Source organism: Vombatus ursinus, unplaced genomic scaffold (assembly GCF_900497805.2).
Source record: "Vombatus ursinus unplaced genomic scaffold, bare-nosed wombat genome assembly UNPS02014779.1, whole genome shotgun sequence".
Lineage (NCBI taxonomy): Eukaryota > Metazoa > Chordata > Mammalia > Diprotodontia > Vombatidae > Vombatus > Vombatus ursinus.
In genome coordinates this window covers 42,044,183-42,061,563 of record NW_020954557.1, presented here as the reverse complement: position 1 = coordinate 42,061,563, position 17,381 = coordinate 42,044,183, and the positions used below count along the sequence as shown (strand labels likewise).

At 37.0% G+C, this 17,381-nt stretch overlaps 2 protein-coding genes across 4 annotated transcripts in view; one reads left to right on the top strand and one right to left on the bottom strand.

Annotated features, from left to right (window-relative positions):
- Window positions 1–16,971, bottom strand: part of CIR1 (corepressor interacting with RBPJ, 1) — a 35,204-nt gene extending 18,233 nt beyond the window's left edge. Inside the window, exons 1-7 of the mRNA XM_027865822.1 lie at window positions 16,832–16,971; window positions 14,016–14,110; window positions 11,890–11,963; window positions 11,116–11,126; window positions 10,943–11,007; window positions 10,486–10,534; window positions 9,102–9,219 (exon numbers count right to left, since the gene is read on the bottom strand). Of these exons, the coding sequence (XP_027721623.1) occupies window positions 9,102–9,219; window positions 10,486–10,534; window positions 10,943–11,007; window positions 11,116–11,126; window positions 11,890–11,963; window positions 14,016–14,110; window positions 16,832–16,903 (484 nt within the window). The 5' untranslated portion in view covers window positions 16,904–16,971. The remainder of the gene's footprint in view (window positions 1–9,101; window positions 9,220–10,485; window positions 10,535–10,942; window positions 11,008–11,115; window positions 11,127–11,889; window positions 11,964–14,015; window positions 14,111–16,831) is intronic.
- The window catches only part of SCRN3 (secernin 3), a 33,284-nt gene continuing 32,805 nt past the window's right edge, over window positions 16,903–17,381 (top strand). For 2 of the 3 annotated variants that reach the window (XM_027865824.1, XM_027865825.1), the window contains exon 1: window positions 17,013–17,158. The gene's annotated coding sequence lies outside the window, so the exon portion shown is untranslated. Of the gene's footprint in view, window positions 16,987–17,012; window positions 17,159–17,381 lie in introns of those variants that run through there. The other variant, XM_027865826.1, reaches the window with a different exon arrangement.

The window sequence follows — 17,381 nt, the reverse complement described above, 5'->3', positions numbered from 1 at the left end:
TTTCAAATGAACATTTCTTCTAATTTGGAACAAAATTGTTGGTTTATAATTTTATTGATTTTTAAAGTCTCAATGATGCCTTTTGTTTTTACATCACAGTCATTTCTCAATCTCTCTCTCTCTCTCCACTGAACAAACGGAAACAGCTAAGCAAAACCAACCACACAGTGACTGCAATTGGCAATATATACAGCATTCTGCATCCAAAACCCCAACCTCTATGAGAAGACGGAGGTGCATTTTATCAGCTATTCACCTGGTAATCTGAATTTAGCTGCTTTTCAGTGACGTATTTGTTTCCATTACTGTAGTCACTGTGTTTGCGCATACGTGTGTATGTGTGTGTGTATAACATACAACTCTCTCATTTTGCTTTTCCATCTGATTGTTCATATAAATCTTTCCACGTTCCTTTGAATTCCTCAATTTGTCATTTCTTACAGTACAATAACATTCCACTTCATTTATAAATCACAATATGTTTGCTGGCTTACAATTTAAAAATACTGTTTGAAGATTACAACAGACAAAATTCCATCACCATTTAAAAAACTTTTTTACCAGATGACTCGGTCATAATGAGGACATGTCTTATGGAGATTAGATACTTAGAATATTGTAAGAAATATCACTAGTCTTTCTCCAACTCTTAGACGTGACAAACTTTTTCGCAATTTTAAGGACTCCAGGCTTTTTTCACATATCCAGGCAATATGTACATGTCTTACAGTAACCTACATTTCTAACTCTTCCCCACTTATGTCTTTTCATTACAACAAGAAAAAGAAACTGGCAATCACATAAGTCGAAGGGTCCTTAGTGGCCATCTAGGTCAACCCACATGTCAAAAAGAATCCTCACTCCTTAATATATCTGCCTGAAGGCCTCCAAGAAGGGGAAACCCACCACTTCTTTAGGCAGTTCATTCCACTTCTGGACCGCTCTAAATGTTAAGAAATTTTTCCTGACATTGCCTCTTTCCAACTTCCACCCATTGATCCTCCTTCTGCCCTCAGAGACCAAATGATACAAGTATAATTCCTCTTCCACAGGATGGCCCTTCAGATACTTGGAAGACAGCTAGCACGGCCCACCCCTCCCTCCACTCCCTCCCAGCCTAATATATTGTTTAATATATTGAAATGACTAGTACAGATATTGGTCTATAATTTTCTTCCTCTGCTTTGTCTCTTCTTGGTTCAGGTAGCAATACCATATTTTTATAACCAAAAACACATCCCCAGTTCTTTCAATGGATTTTAACCTACTACTATGAAACTCTAAACCTTTAAATTAAAAAAAAAAAAAGTCATGTCAAGAAAAGTCTAAATGATAGACTTATTAATGTTCTCCCATTGGTATTTATGATTCATAATTAAGGCAAACTGTGTTATATACATAGCTTTATGTATAACATGCAATTAAACTAAATTAACATCACAAAGTATCTTAATTTTTGGAGTATAATTTAGATTCATAAAGTACCTTTCTCTAAATTTTTAAAAATTCTGCATTTAGGACCAAACAAGGAGCACTTCATATACAAAGTAGAACTGAAAAGAATGACTGCATATGAAATCAGGAATCTTACGTACATCTTCCTTTTTGTAAAATACCTTTCTTCTGAAGAATTTTGGTGCTAGCTCTCTGATAACTATGTTATGTATTTCTGTAGAGATAATATATATGAAAATGCTCTGCAAAGTATGAAAGTATTTAATGATAAAGGACTCTTTTGGGGGGTTTAGACTTGTAATTTCAACACTGTAAGTAACTTTCTTGTAGATAGAGATAACACAGTGTAGCCCTGGACACTGAGAAGTTATGTGACTTGCCCCCTGTCAGTGTTAGTATGCATTGAAGGCATAACTTAACGGCAGGTCTTCCTGATTTCAAGGCCAGCCCTAGTCTAATCTTCCTCTCAAGGGACTATTATATAAATTGACAACACTGAATGTGAGCAAGTTCAAATCCCTTAAGAACTTTTTAAAAAATTTACTGACTATGCATTTAAATTCGGATCATTTACTTTGTATTATTGCTAGTATTTATTTGAGCTAATATACATTCTGGGATACACAGTCTCATATCTTTTCTAATTTTCTTTATCTGCACTGCAAAGAGCTAGGAATTTAAATTCAAAGTAAAAATTACAGTAAAGGAAACACAATCAAGCATTAAACTCAAGCTTTGATAGAGTAGATAAAAATGCATTATGTGAATGACTTTTATATTGTGAGATTTTACTACATTTTATACTAAGCATATCTGCTTTCACTAAAGTTCACAAACATAAATATGGGTTTTTAAACTAAGCTGGAAAGGCTTTGAGTACAGATTCTGTACTATACCCCTTATCTCAGGAGCTGACGAGTTAAGTTTGGAGAGATTGCTCCAGAAGGTTGGCCACAAAACAATGCATTTTCAGCCAACAGTGACTCCTGAAGATGGTCTAAGGTAGAAAAGTGTTTTTTTATGGGCATGATTAGAAGAACTTAATAATAAAAAACACAGATCTTCTGAAAAAGCATATAAATCCACAATCTATTTCTTTCATTCTGGATTTGTAAGCTCCCTTTATTAAGTAATTATGAAGCATCTTATAGTACCCTATGAAACAGACATAATAGGTATATAGAATAAAGTGTAAAGTTTAATAGTTGTAGGTATATTTGCTTAGTATTTTCATGAAGAAATGGAAAATGTACTTGAGAAGCAAGTTAGAAAAAACTTAAGATTCTAGAGTCTGCATTCCATTCAGTCGTGTCTGACTCTTTGTGACCCCATTTAGGGTGTTCTTGGTACATCTTAAGCTCAGAATAATTTAAGTTTCAGGTAACTGAAAGGGTAGTAATAGTTCTTTTAGCGTAAGGACAAACAACGAAACCAAATTTGTAAGTGACCAAAGATAGGATAGAACTAATGAAGATTTAGTAGGGCATCTCAATTGATCAAGACAGCTGCTCTACATAACAAGCTAAAAATTAGGATTCTTTAATCTGGAAAGATGAAGAAGACTAAAAGGGAATAAAATCAAAGCCTATAAAATTAGGAACAGTTTGTAAAAAGAACACAGCTTCCTTCATCAGAGTCCAGAATAAATTAAATTGAACTGGCTGCCCCTAGAACTTTGATAGAGGTAAACTGAAAACAAAAATTTAAAGTATTTTACACAGTGGGTAATATTTTGGAAGTTCATTATATTACCACTAAAAAGAGGTACATACTGAAAACATAAAGAGACTGGGAAAAGGTTTAGACACATTTACAGATGAAACATTTATAATAGGTTAATAAGAGAAATAAGGATGTTTATAGTATGTCTCCAACTTTTAAGGGAAGAAAAATAACCACATTCTTCCACAGTACTTGTCTTCCTGCCGCTTTCAGAGACAGACACCTGAGTTGAATGAGAAATGTAGCTCTGGTCACTGGCAATTTTTATGTGGATAAAATATTGACCATTTTAAAAAAAAGTAGATAGGCTATTTAAGCTATTACCTTTTAAACTTTAAATATAAATATGAACTGATGGCTGCTATCCTGATCAATCAAATTAAAAAGTGCTTAATCATGAATTTATAGATATACTATATTTAAGTCACTGGTAATTCTATAGTAATTCAGTGAGTTTACCCTAGCTATATTCTGGAACTCCTTAAACCAACATTCTATCAGTTCTCCAGCACAGTGGTCATTAGGTTACATACTTCAATCAATAGTGCTATAATTTCACCCATGAGTTCCTCCAATTCTCTCCCATTGGTCTCAGTGATTTATCTATGTTTGTTAATTTGGCCCAGTGCATTTGTGCATTTATAACCACTTGGTGTAGTACCTCCAGCTTACTAGTCTTAAAATATAGTTTGGGAAGGATTAGGATTCTAGATTTCTAAGTTCCTCCCTAACATTTGTACCAATTTGTAAGATGCCTCCCTAACATTTTCCTCCGTAAAGAGAAAAGGCAAAGAAACTTGATTTCTCCACCTCTGAAGATATCTATCAGACCACAACAAATAAACAGACCTGCTAATTCTCTAGCTGGTTCTAGTGATTCAGAACTTGGACAAGCACTCTAAGAAAAATGTATGATCTCATGAATAGCATCAGGTTGATCAATGTCTGAGAGTCAGCCTAAGTTCCTTTTCGAAAATACCACTTCTACCATGTCACTCTCCTGCTCAACAACCTGTTAATGGCTTTTTACTGTCTATCACATCTAGTCCAAACTCATCTGCCCAACTTTCAGGCCTTCTACAATCTGGATTCTATTCAACCTTATTTTGAAATACCACTTGAGTCTATGTTCTGTTCAGGCCAGGCCAGGCCCTTTATTGTTCTTAATGCAGGTAAAATTATACTTTACCACATTTGTTCCAATCTTAGAATGCCTTCTCCACTTCTTTCTACATACATAAATCTTGCCTATCCTTTATTAAAGGGCCCTCTCCCCAAAAAACCCTTTTGATGAAATTATCTCCAACTAGTCTAAACCTTTACTGTAATCAAAAAAGTCTCTACATAATTTAGTATAATTGTTTCAAATACTGTCAACTTTATAGCAGGTTATGTGTAGGGCTTAATACTTGACTGATATTATACATAAACTATTACCTTTTAAACTTTAAATATAAATATGAACTGATAGTTGCTATCCTGATCAATCAAATTAAAAAGTGCTTAATCATGAATTTATAGATATACTATATTTAAGTCACTGGTAATTCTATAGTAATTCAATGAGTTTGCCCTAGCTATATTCTGGAACTCCTTAAACCAACATTCTATCAGTTCTCCAGCACTGTGGTCATTAGGTTACATACTTCAATAATATGTCATAAACATAATTTATAATGAAAGATCCAGCAAAAATGCTAAAATTTAACTAAGACATTTGTTTCAGATACAAAGTTCACCCCACTAAATCATCTTTCAAGCATATACAACAGGACACTGGGTTTTTGAAATCTGAACAGTTTAACAATAGTTCATCTACCTTAAGGCAGAAGGATTTACAAAATCACTAGCTAAAGAATAAGCCCAGGACATTTGCTCATTTTTTTTCCATAAGCTTTTAATCACAAGAAGTAGTTAAGGTTGAGGTCAAAAACATTAAGCTTTATTTAGTGGTATAATCTAAAAAGAGCCTTATACAGAACAAATTTAGAATCACTAAAAATATAGTAATGATGACATCATCAGACACAATGCATCTCTGTTAAGACTGGGATACGAGATAAATTTTTTTTCATTATTCATTAATTCGTTCAACAAATACTTACTGAGCTCTAATTCTACTCACTGTACTAAATGGTGTGTGTGTGTGAGGGTATTAATAAAGATGTTTTTGCCCTCAAAGAATTTATACTCTAATAATGAGAACCGTCACAGTATATTATTAAGGAATTACTATTTTTCTTCTATTTCTTTTCATTTTGCAATACAGACACAGGGTTATGGGAATATTTTTCCAGAACCCTAAATGAACTGATTGATTGATATGGCAAATAACACAGTCACTTGTGCAGATTTTTCTGAAAGGCAACTAATGGGTTTTATGGGATGTAACTGAGACTGATCCTCAGTTTTGGGGATCTGTTAAATACAAATGTGACCTACTGAGGCCATCTGATCAAGATCTTGGCCAATCAAGGGTACGTATTCTAATTTTCATCAGATAAAATTCTGGATAATATCAGACAAAAATGACAACTAACTTGGTAGTATAGGGGATGGAGTGCAGACCTTGGAGTCAGGAAAACCTGAATTCAAATTCTGCCTCAAACACTCCTTCGCTGTGTCATTCTCGCCCAGTCACTGGACCTCTCTGTTCCTCAGTTTCTTCAATTGTAAAATGGGAATAATATCACCTACCTTAAAGGTTGTTAGGATCAAATGAGTTAACATGTATACAGTACTGTACAAACCTTAAAGTATTATATAAATGCCAGCTATTACTATCATTATCATCATCATCACCACCACCACCATCATCATCAGTTGCCTCATAAAATGCAGAAGAAATTTTAAATAGACATTTGAAAAATCTTACTAAGAACCAATTAGAAAAGATTATACTTATTGGACTATCCTAAAGTAAGTTTCTTAGTCATTACTGTTTCACATGTTTTAGTCTTATATGCCAAAGTTCTATTTTCTTCTGAGTTTTGAGGGCATTAGCTATGCACCAGTACTCTTGCCAGGGTTAAAAGTATAAAATGACATTATAGATATAAAAATACTTCACAAAATATAAAAAAACCCTATCATTATAATAATGAGGAATTAATGTTATAAGATTTTTTAAAAAATTAAAAATTTTTAGTTAGGGACTACCTCCTCAGAGTTACGACACTTTGCAAAGTGATTCTACTGTTTTCTCAGTATAAAGAAAGGCCCAAGAGGATACAGAATAGAAGCATACAAATTTGGGAGACCTTGCAGAGAATTTTCTTCATGCTTAGTGAAAAGTGAAAGACAAATGAACACACTACCTATTTCTACAGTTCCTCAGAGTTAAATCCTATCAGCAGGTCTTTGTTAAATAGAGAGGATTACCACATTTACTTGAGCTCCTTCTCTCCACTCCAAAGAGGAAATATTTTCTTAAAAAAAAAAATAAAAATCTCTGTCAGAGTAAGATTGTTTCTGATTGGCAACAGGACACCCCTGAACGCTTGCTAAGAGAAGCTGAAATACCCCTATTTACTGAAAACAAGAGAATGAGTCCTTTACCACTATTCATACTTCTGGGGGAGAACTTTCAATTCTGGCTATAGTAGCTACTAGTGACACTGATCTAAATATCTACCTCAATGAATGGAGCATCCCTACTTCAAGTCTCCCAAAAGTCTTGAGAGTGCCCTTGGTTCATCCGGTCAGAAGCAGAGAACATTTTATAGGAGGTATCTTTGTGAGCACAGGATAGTGGAAAGCACAATGGCCCTGGAGTCAGAGGACATCTCTGACACTATTGGGTCACAGCAAGTTACTCAGCCCTCTTGAGCCTTGATTCCCTTACCAGTAAAATTAGAGGACTGGACTGGATGACCTCCAGGGCTTCTTGCAGATTTAATTCTGATCCTATGATTGATGGTAAAACTGCTGAAGGCACACAAATACACATGAAATGAAGAGTGGCTGCAAACTTTTTTTTAAAATTACAGAAAAAAATCATTTACTTTTCTTACCAAGCTTTCAGAGAACTCCTTAACGCCTCTTCTATATTGGCCCACTAAAGAGGGAATTATGGGGGGAAAAGAAAAAAATACAAAATTTGTTTCCTCCTCAAAATTGGGAGGTAGATAGGAAGAGGAAAAGAACCAAATTGCATGGTTTGGAATATTTAAAAATCAGAGAAGAAGCAATGCTGTAACAGAAACAGTAGTTTTACATAGTGCTTTCAAGTTTATAAAATACTCTACATATATCACCTCATTTGGCTGGTCTTCATAGTGCCCCTGCGAGTAAGCACTACAGGTATTATCTCTATTTTACAAATGAGGAAACTAAGGAACCAAGAAGTTAAGTGCCTTGCCCATGGAAACACATCAGAGTAAGCGCTCTGAGACAAAATCTAAACCCAAATATGCAGACTTCAAGTCAGAAGGACTGTGTTCAGTCTGCCTGAGGGAACATCTCTACCAAATGACCAACGCTCAGTACTGTCCTTCTACTACACAAGGAGCTAGACTCATAAAGATCAATAGAAAATTGGGAATTTAATTTCCACTCCTATGGACTGTGCCAAACCTGATCCTGAAGGACTAACATTTTAAACTCTAATTCTTTACGTTGGAAACAAGCATCCTGTGGCCCAGAGGCTCAATCTGTCTCGCTCGAAGGAGTAAAGATCTCTAGGGAGAGGGCCCTGTTTACAGGCTAGATTGGCATTATCTGTGTTTTGGCTTAATTTGGGGGTAAAAGGGGAACCACATCCCTGGCACTAGACTTGAACTTCTGTTCTAAGCCTGGGGTCCAGAACATGGTTTAGCCTCTCAGCTAGTGCAGCTTGTGAATTTGGAATCAGAAGGCCTTGAGTTTGCATCCTATCTCTCTGCGTGACCTTGGCATTGTCATATAACTTCTCTGAGCTCTGTAAAATGAAAAGGTCTGGGCCAGAGCACTTCTAACATCCCTTTCAGTTCTAGATTCACAATCCTTTGTGTGTTGCTGCCTCTCATTGCTAAGAAGACAAAGAGACACTCAGGTCGTCTCTTCCCAGTTTTAAATCTTTTTTGGTAAAATATACCAAGGCACAGAAAATCAAATTTAATAAAAGGACAAATATTAAACTTGGGAGGAAAAGGAGGAGGTGAAAAAACTCTGTTGATGCTTTTAGATTGTGTCCTGACCGAGTGGAAATAATTTTTTGGTGATTGTCCAATTCTAACCTGACTCTGAACAAACTGAATGTAATTCAGACTATTCTGGATAGGCCGCAATGACTACCTCTATTATGTTTCAATCAACAAGCATTTATTACATGCCCACTATGTGCCCTCCCCCCAATTTAATATGACAGTTTTATATACACAGCAGTACAAAAGATAGAAAACTATAATTTTTGTAAGGTCATAAGACTGTAAGGTTTGCAAAACCTTAAAGTACAAATGTCTCATTGGGTCACACAACTAGTAAGTATCTGCAGTAGGACGTGAACTCTTAATTTTCCTGACCTCAGTTTTAGCATTCTAGCCACTTCACCAACCTATCTGCCATGAAAGAAAAGAAGGTTGTGGCTTTCCTTTCCACCTATTTTCAGAAAGGAAGAGTCAGAACGTGAGAAACAACTATTTCAATTTCTTGGTTCCTCCCCCCTCCCCCCATTTTAACAAACCTAACAACGTTGCAAGTGTGCTTAAATGGCCAATGATTCCTGGTCTAGAAAAATCAAATTTAATTTTATCAAATGATATCTGATAAAGTTTTGACATCACAACATTTCTGATCTAGAGATACAATCTTAATTTCATTCTTGGACAAGTGATATACCAATCCAAATACAGCAAGGCAATCAAAAAAAAATCATATTTTATCTTCTTGTGTGTGCCCTGGATGAACACCCAAATAAAAAAATAAATCTTCTGTCCATTGCCTACCTGAGCCATCACTGGAAACTGAACTTGCATTGATTCCAGAAAGACCAAACAAAGGACACTCTCTATCAGTGTTGACGTGACCCCATTTGTGACATTTAATGCACCTCACATTCCGCACCTGAGGAACCAGAAGTATTGCTGTGGTTACTGAATACTTTGCAGATTTTCTTGCTATCTTAATTCCTTTATTCCTATGAAGCACTGAATTTAAATTATTTTGGAATGATAGGTTTTAACCTATTTTGAAAGATCTCCAGGAAAAGAGATGTTATACCCTCCTTTAGCAACTCCAATCCAGTCATTAACAGCTTTTTTTTAAAACTAAGGAAATTCTAATATCTAACCTAAATTTCTAAAGGTGAAATTTAAGCCTGTTTCTTTTCACCATCTTAAGTGGTAATAGAATGACTGCCTCTTTAATATGGCAATTATTAAGTTACCCCTCAGCCTTGAATTATCTAGACTCAATTCTTTGTAGCTTTTCTGCATTGTATGTAAGGACTCATTTTGGATGGAGAAGCCAGCCCCCAAGTAGGAGACAGATTATTTTTTTAGTTTTCAAGTCATTAGACAAAACCAAAAACAATATGTTGCTTTAAGGCCGGGATTGGAAACCTATGGCCCATGGGTCAAATCTGGCCTGCTATCTGTTTCTATATAGTTCGTGAGCCAAGGAGCTTTTATATTTTAAAAAATTAGCTCTCAAACTCAGATGAAGAACCAAAACAGGCTCACTGACTGTCTACAGGAGGGTCTGAAGGAATTCTGTGGAAAGCCTCAAGAAAGGAGGGAACCCAACTGTCAGGTCACTTCCAGGGTCCTACGCAGGGCGTGCCGTTAGTCCTTTGCCCTTTCCTACGTGTGTGGAGGGATCAGAGTCCACGCTGCAGCTGGGGCAGGTTTGGCTCCTCTTGTTCTCCACAATGAATGATGCTCTAGACTTCTTTTAGTTATTGGGAGCAAAAAACACCAACACATATGAACAAAATTACAAAGCACACTTCCATAGCTTTGAGTAAGGCTGCATTCAAAATACTAAACACCTAAGGTGACGACAAAATCTTAGATATGCCCTGGTGAGCTAGGGACCCAGACTTGATAAGCCCATTTCTAGATCCTGACCAAAAAATCTCCACAGCTCTCAAGGGACCAAAAGCTTGAAACAACACCTATTGCACACACTTAACTGTCTTGCCCGTGTTTTAACAGTGTCCTCATGTTGTTTTTTAACCTTCAAATTTTCTTTTGTTATCTGATGTTAACAGAAACTGTACTGTGAACACTGTAAAAGTGATCACACTGTACACTTCTGCTGAATGGCATAATTAAAGAACAATTTATAATATAAATAGTATTCTGACAAAATGAAATAGACATCCTTTACCTGAATACCAAATGGCTGGTCTCTGATATTCATGTCATCCTTTGCATATCTATTAAGTACAGAAAACGTACATATTGCAAAAACTTGAAATAATTCAGTCATCAGTAACAGTTAATCTGAAAAAGTTTTATAATTCATAGGTTATCACATTATCTCATCTCAACAAGCAAAGAACTATAAAAACCACAATAAGCAACAATTCTCAATGGAGAAGGCACTTCACAATTATATCTGGTATTGAGTCTGACAGTCCAGAATTTGCAGAATAAGCAGGTAAATTAAATAAAAAATTGCCAAGATCAAGCAGATCTGTCACCTGAAAGCATTTTTTTAAAAATCACCCCCTTTTTTTTTTAGATGAAGGGAAGAGACAACAAAAGAAATAAAAAAGGGGAAAAGAACAAATACATTTTATGATTTATAAATTTTATTTAGAAAAGGCAACAACAGTTCTTACTTTTCTCGTGGGGCTCCTTTCTGCCATTCAAATTTGTATTCAGTCTCTCCTTTTGCATCTTCTTGCTAAAAATATAAATATGAGTCTTTAAAATTTTTCATAAAATATGTTATAATCAATGATACATTTTGTTGATTTTAAAGTAAATGGAAAAACAGAAAATAGTATTTTACCTCTTTGTTTTCTTGATTGAATATCAAACACATGAAAAAGACAGGTTTAAGAACATTAATATAAATCATATACTCTATTAATTCGATATGTAGTCATTTATAATGGCATCATATTGCAATTCACAAAGAACTCAATTTCTTTTTTCCTTGCTTCTTCCTCTCACAGAGTTAAACTTTACAACAATAAATAACTGAAAGCAATTTAAAATAAGACTACTGATAAGCATGTTAAATTCCTCATTTTTAAACTTTCAGCACATCCACCATACTGAAATGGGAATATTATGCTTCTAATTTCTTTATGAGTTGTATTCAGTAATAAAGATATTTGCAAAAATGAAAATATTAAATCTGTGTTCACACTGAATTTTTCTTTTAAGAAAGACAAAATTAAGTATTATTACGCAATAAAAATATTTGTTTTTTTTATCTTCTTTTATCTATTAGTTACTTAATTATCTTCGTAGAAGTACAATACCATTTTAAAAAGCAATTTTCCTTAATACTTGGTATAACACTCCTTAATACTTGGTATAATTAGTTGGACCCCTCCTCACCCCAAGACTTTTCTTTTTTTGTTTTTGTTTTTGTTTTTTTTTGGCTAGGTAATGGGGTTATGTGACTTGCCCAGGGTCACACAGCTAGTAAATGTCAAGTGTCTGCGGCCAAATTTGAACTCAGGTCCTCTTGACTCCAGTGCCAGTGCTCTATCTACTGTGCCACCTAGCTGCCCCTAATCAAGACTTTTCAAAAATAAAGCAACCATGCTTTTACCTTTTTTAGCTCCGGGTGGAGCCTCATACATAAAATTAAGACCGTTCTTTACACGTTCATCACCCATAAGCAACCTAAGTGAGAGAAGACATAGGTCTGAAAATTATATAAAAGAACAAAATGCATTCTAAAGAATAATCCTTCCTAAAAGCAGAACCTATAAATATTGACACAAAATAGTTTTTGAGTGAGACATCTATTACTTTTACTTCACAAATAGCAAGTATACTTTATGTTTCTGCATTTAAATTTAAAGAGCTTTACATAATCACTAGCACAAAATGTTTGACTAACAAATTACATAATGATTACCCCTATACTGAAAGCCCCAGGCACATTTGCTGAAAGAAAAGAGAGGACTACCTTTGCCATCCCCAAAGACTTTTCTTCAACTTAATGAAGTACTAAAGAAAAGCAGTAGGACTTTAAAGATGTCAGTATTGTATATTTTGTATGAAGTAGGACTGAGCTCAATTTACACAATTACTAAATGCCTACTATGCATAAAGCAGCCTGCTAGAGTAAATAATGCTACCACACTCCATTCCTCACTATGTTTTCACTCTACCCCAAATTAGTTGATGACTGCTTAAATCATCATCTAATAACTTGAAATAAATATTGTGAATATGTCTATTCGGTCAAAAAATGAGCAACAGTTTTAAGAATCAAAGCCAAAGTAATGGTATTAAATAATTTTGAGACCTAAGTGTCAAGTTAAAGAGTTTGGTGGACTTTACCTGCATCAGCTATGCTACAAAGACAAGGAAAATGATGTCATGCTAAGGTCTTAATCAGCATTTTTCAAACTGTTCTGTGGAACCCGAGGGTACAGCAAACTGATCCAGGTAGTTCCGAAGAAAAAGCCCTAACAGAGTATAGGCACTCATAGCAAAACTATCCACTTCATTGCTTATATCAGCTATTCACAATGTATGCCTTTATTCAATGTGGAAAACAATCAAAGCTTGAGTGAAATCGGTAAAGAATGGTCTCTTATTGGCCTAGAGTCCACCACTATGTGCATATGCCATGCCATGCAACAGGTTGTCTGTCTAGCTTCGTACTGTAAGTGTGTGTAAAATAATTTTTATACAAGTGGGGAGGTAGCCTGGTATAGTGTAAAGAGCACCAGAGTTACAATCACTTAAGACCTAAGTTGAATTCTGCCTCTGATACTAGTTGAGTGAATACAGACAAATCACTATGCCTCTTAGAGTCTCAGTTTCTCATCGGTAAAATGGTGATGATAAACCTGTAGTACTTATCTCACAAGGTTACTATGACAGTCATATATAATAACGTATGTAAGAATGCTTTGTAAACTTTAAGGTGTATAGAGATTTCAGCTATTAGCATTCATTTATACTGTCAGGATCTAAATACACACACACCCACACCCAGTGCCTATTATAGCACTGAGTTTTTTGGTTGTTTTGGGGTATGGGCTTGCATTGATTTCATAGGTGTAGAGAGTACTCAGCAGCAAGGAAACTACCACCCATTCAGACAAACAACAGTTCTGCAACTTGAGGCCTTGGTTGCCTGGGGTTAAGTGAAGTGACTCCCCTAAAGCAACACGGCAAGTATGGGTCTGAGGCACGACTCAGACCCAGATCATCCAGATTCTGAGGCTGGCCTTCTGTTAACTATGCCACACTTCTTCTCTCACACTGTCCAATATGGATAGTTAGGTAAAATTGAGAAGTCACAACAGGAAAGATCCAATTGTAAAACATTTAAAAAACACAGTTCTAAAGACAAGTTATGATTTGAGGGCTGTTGTGTAATAATTTCATGTAATCAAAAACATTAATTTTTAGTGTAAAGATTGCCTAAAAATGATTCGTTCAAAAAGAACTATCGGACCATTCAGAAAATGTTTTCTGGAACACAGGAATATTTTTCTAACTCCAAGTTCTGAATCAGTCAAGATGCTGGTTTCTAAGGAAAAAATATATTGGAATTGTGGTTTACAACACTGCTTGAATAAAGTTATTAGTAGGTTCCTGGCTCAAAAAGAAAAGATCTGTTACAAGCTATACATACAGTAGATTGGTAGGTGAGTGTTTTAGCTCTTTGCTAACTTAAAAAAAGAAACAAACAAACATCATGCCATTTCTCACCTATTATCATATGATTCTTGTTCCTTAAGGTATTGTTGCATTAATTCCTCTTGTTTCTTCTTATCATATGATATTTTCTGTTCAGCCATCCATACCTTATTAATAAAGTAAAACATTAAACTTAGTATTTAAATTTAAGTTTCCTTTTTGCAAAAAGAAGATTAAATTCTACTATTCATAGTCAGTTTCCTCAAATAAAGACATACCTAGATGTCTCTTTCCACTGCAGCCCCAGATTACCAGCAGAAAGAGTATGCACCAGGCAGGCAACAAACTGTTTATTTATTTGAGAATGAGCCTTGCAAAGTCTGGAGAGTCTTACCAGAAAGTTGGTTACCAAATAATAAATATTTTTTGGCCATAGCCAACTCGTTCCAAGACAGGGAAGTGTTGTGAACTCCACTGCTGGAAGGAGTTTCCACAATGATGAAATTACCAATCTTTTGGAATACTACAGGGGAAAAAACCTTATTCTACAACAGATTTGCATAGCATAACAGGAAACTTTTCATAGTGGATAAAGGGCTGGCCCCAGTTACAAAGATATGGGTTCAGGTACAGGTCACAGATACATACTGGCTTTGACCCAGAGCAAATCACTTAACGTCTTGGTGGCCCTAGGCAGTTCTCTTAAGATTTTTAAGTTGCCAAGAAGGTTCTGATCTTTGGTAGAGGAAATTTCCTCACCAGGAGTTTCCTTTAGCAATGAAATCACAAGTCTAGAACGCTCAAAGTCCAGATTTTGGGGAAAATATTTCCACTTAGTTCTTATGATGGGTAACTATTGGTGAAGAATTACATTATCACCATTCAGTAGGTCTTTAATAGTTAAGCATAGGTCCAAGATCAGAAAATAACTCTGAAATCTGATTAGGATTCTAACAAAGTTTATGTAATTTTCAATTACATCAGAGAGACTGGAATAATTTTTGATCATATACCCATGAGGAAGAGGAGACAACCTCTTGAGAACCCCCCCCCCCACACCCACAGGAACAAGTTAGGGGGTCTACCTATAAAGTGAACTGCAGATCAAAAAGCTGTATGTCATTAATATTTATTCTTACAAGGCAACATTTACAATGAGGTAATACAGAAGGGTTATTTACACTCAAAAAGGTAGCTACAGTGTCAGACCAGGTTGGTACCCTTCCATAAATAAATAAAGTTAAATTTCTCAGGCCTCCCTCTTAGGCTTCTAAAGAAATCTCAGGAATCTTAGAGGACCTTTAGTTAATTTTAACATTCCAAGGGAAAAGGCTTCTGCCATCCAAGTAACCTCCTAAACAAGAGAGGCAGCCCTGGACCCTAAATAAAAAAAGACTTAACAAAAAGGTATCAAGAATTAGTAATTAAAACTAACAAAAGGAACTAAAAAATTATGACAACAGGCCCTATTAAATCCCATTATCATTCAAAATTGTTCACTTTAAGCCAAGATTAGGAAGCCCTAACAATTCTCCCAATCATCCAGGCTCATATCTTTGCAGGTATCTATGACTTCCCTTTTTCTCAATGTCTAATCACCTACCAAGTCCTGTTGATCATACCCATTCCATTTCATTAGTAGCTTCCTATGAAATGGCAGCACAACCACTCCAGTTAAGGCCCTAATCTCTTCAGCCTCCCCATCAGTCTTCCTGGCTCCAGTCTCTTCTATTTCAGACCATATTTCACATCATAATCTGAGTAATCTTCACAAAACTTCACTGGCTCACCACTGCTCACTAAATAAAATCAAAACTCTAGATCCTGGCATACAAAGACCCTAGAAGAAAGAGATTACTTCTGATGATGAGATGCAAAGGTTTCATGCAGGAGGTAGCATGGCCCTTGAAGGAAGAGTAGTATTTCCTAAGGTAGGGAAATGAGGAAGAGAGACAAGAGAACATTAATTTATAAAAAGGAAAACCGACGATCAAAGGAATTCAGGAGACAGAGTAGGGTCCGCAGCATCCAAAACTTAAAGAACGAGGGTACTAAAGTGATTTCCGTGAGGCTTCGAAATGTCAATTAGAAACCCACGGAGAAACACCTTCTATGCCCATTCAAATTTGGGGGTATATAAACCCAAATGATTTTTCCATTACTGCCTCTTCTACTCAAAATATTAAGCCTAACAGTGGCATTATTTCTGTACGCTGTTTCTGTTTCAATTTAGATCTCTTTTCAGCAAAAGCTATCTGTACCGCTCCAGATAAATCTGCACTGAATATAGAACAAAACAAACAATCCAACAAGCACCTTGGACTAAGTTAGGAGGTGGGCTCAGCCTGCTGGATGTTAGCAATCCTAAAATTTATCCTGAGTGTATCTGATAATTCCTGGACAGTGTTCCTGATCCCCTCCAAGCAGGAGAAATCTATTCCAGAAGGCGATGGGGCAAAGGACGAGGAGAACAAGAGGGCACCAATAATGAGTCGTTTAAGCACCTGTAGTCTAGACGGGGGCTCATTTAAATACACCATCAGCCTCCTTGCGCATAGAGTAAATTAATACGTAGGCTCAGGTGACAACCCGGGTTGTCATTAAACCACTCTAAAGAGGTTCCAGAACAATTCAGTAAGCTACTGATCATTGATCACAGCAGGGGGAACAACATCTCCAGGACTTACGGGGGCGGGAGGGAGAATTATCAAGAGCTCCCCGAGGTAATAGCCACCCCGACGGGCCGCGCAGCTTCCGCTGCGTCTCCGGACCCGCTTCCCGGGCGGCGGCATCGCGGGGCGCGCCTGGCCGGCTTAGGGCTGGGGAGGGTCCCGCCTTCGGGACCCCTGCCCACCCCACTGCACTTTCTCTGCGCGGGCCCCTCTTACTTTCTTGATGTTGGACTTGGACGCTGGATGGAAGTCCTTCTTGCACATGAAGTTAGCGAATGATTTCCCCATGTTTGAGCTGGACGCCGAGACCAAGCAGCTCGCAACAACAACCACCTTCCACTATCGAACCGGAACTGCCCCGGCGCACAAAGGTAACTTCCGCGGTCAGAGGGCCCGACTTCCGCCCCACCGAACTTTCCTCCCCTTAACCTGACCCGGTAACTGATACCCCAGCCTCTTTCTCCATCCGCCGCCTGCCCCGCCCTTTGGAATTTGTGGCGCCCCCCCCCGCTCGTAACAGCCTCCAGTGAGGCCTTGGCCCAGGTGAGGGGCGGGCAGTGGGCCCGGCAGGGGGCGTGCGGGGCCTGGGGAGGCTGGGGGGAAGGGGCGCGAGTGTTTAATGGTCACGGGTGGACCGACAGGACTAAGGGAGGGATCCACCCGGCCCCCAAAGCGAGCCCAGCCAGTCGAGACCTCTTTTCTCTGCCCCGGTGCCTCTTCCTCCCTCTAATTGGAGAAGGCGAAGGGTGACATTAAGGACGACATG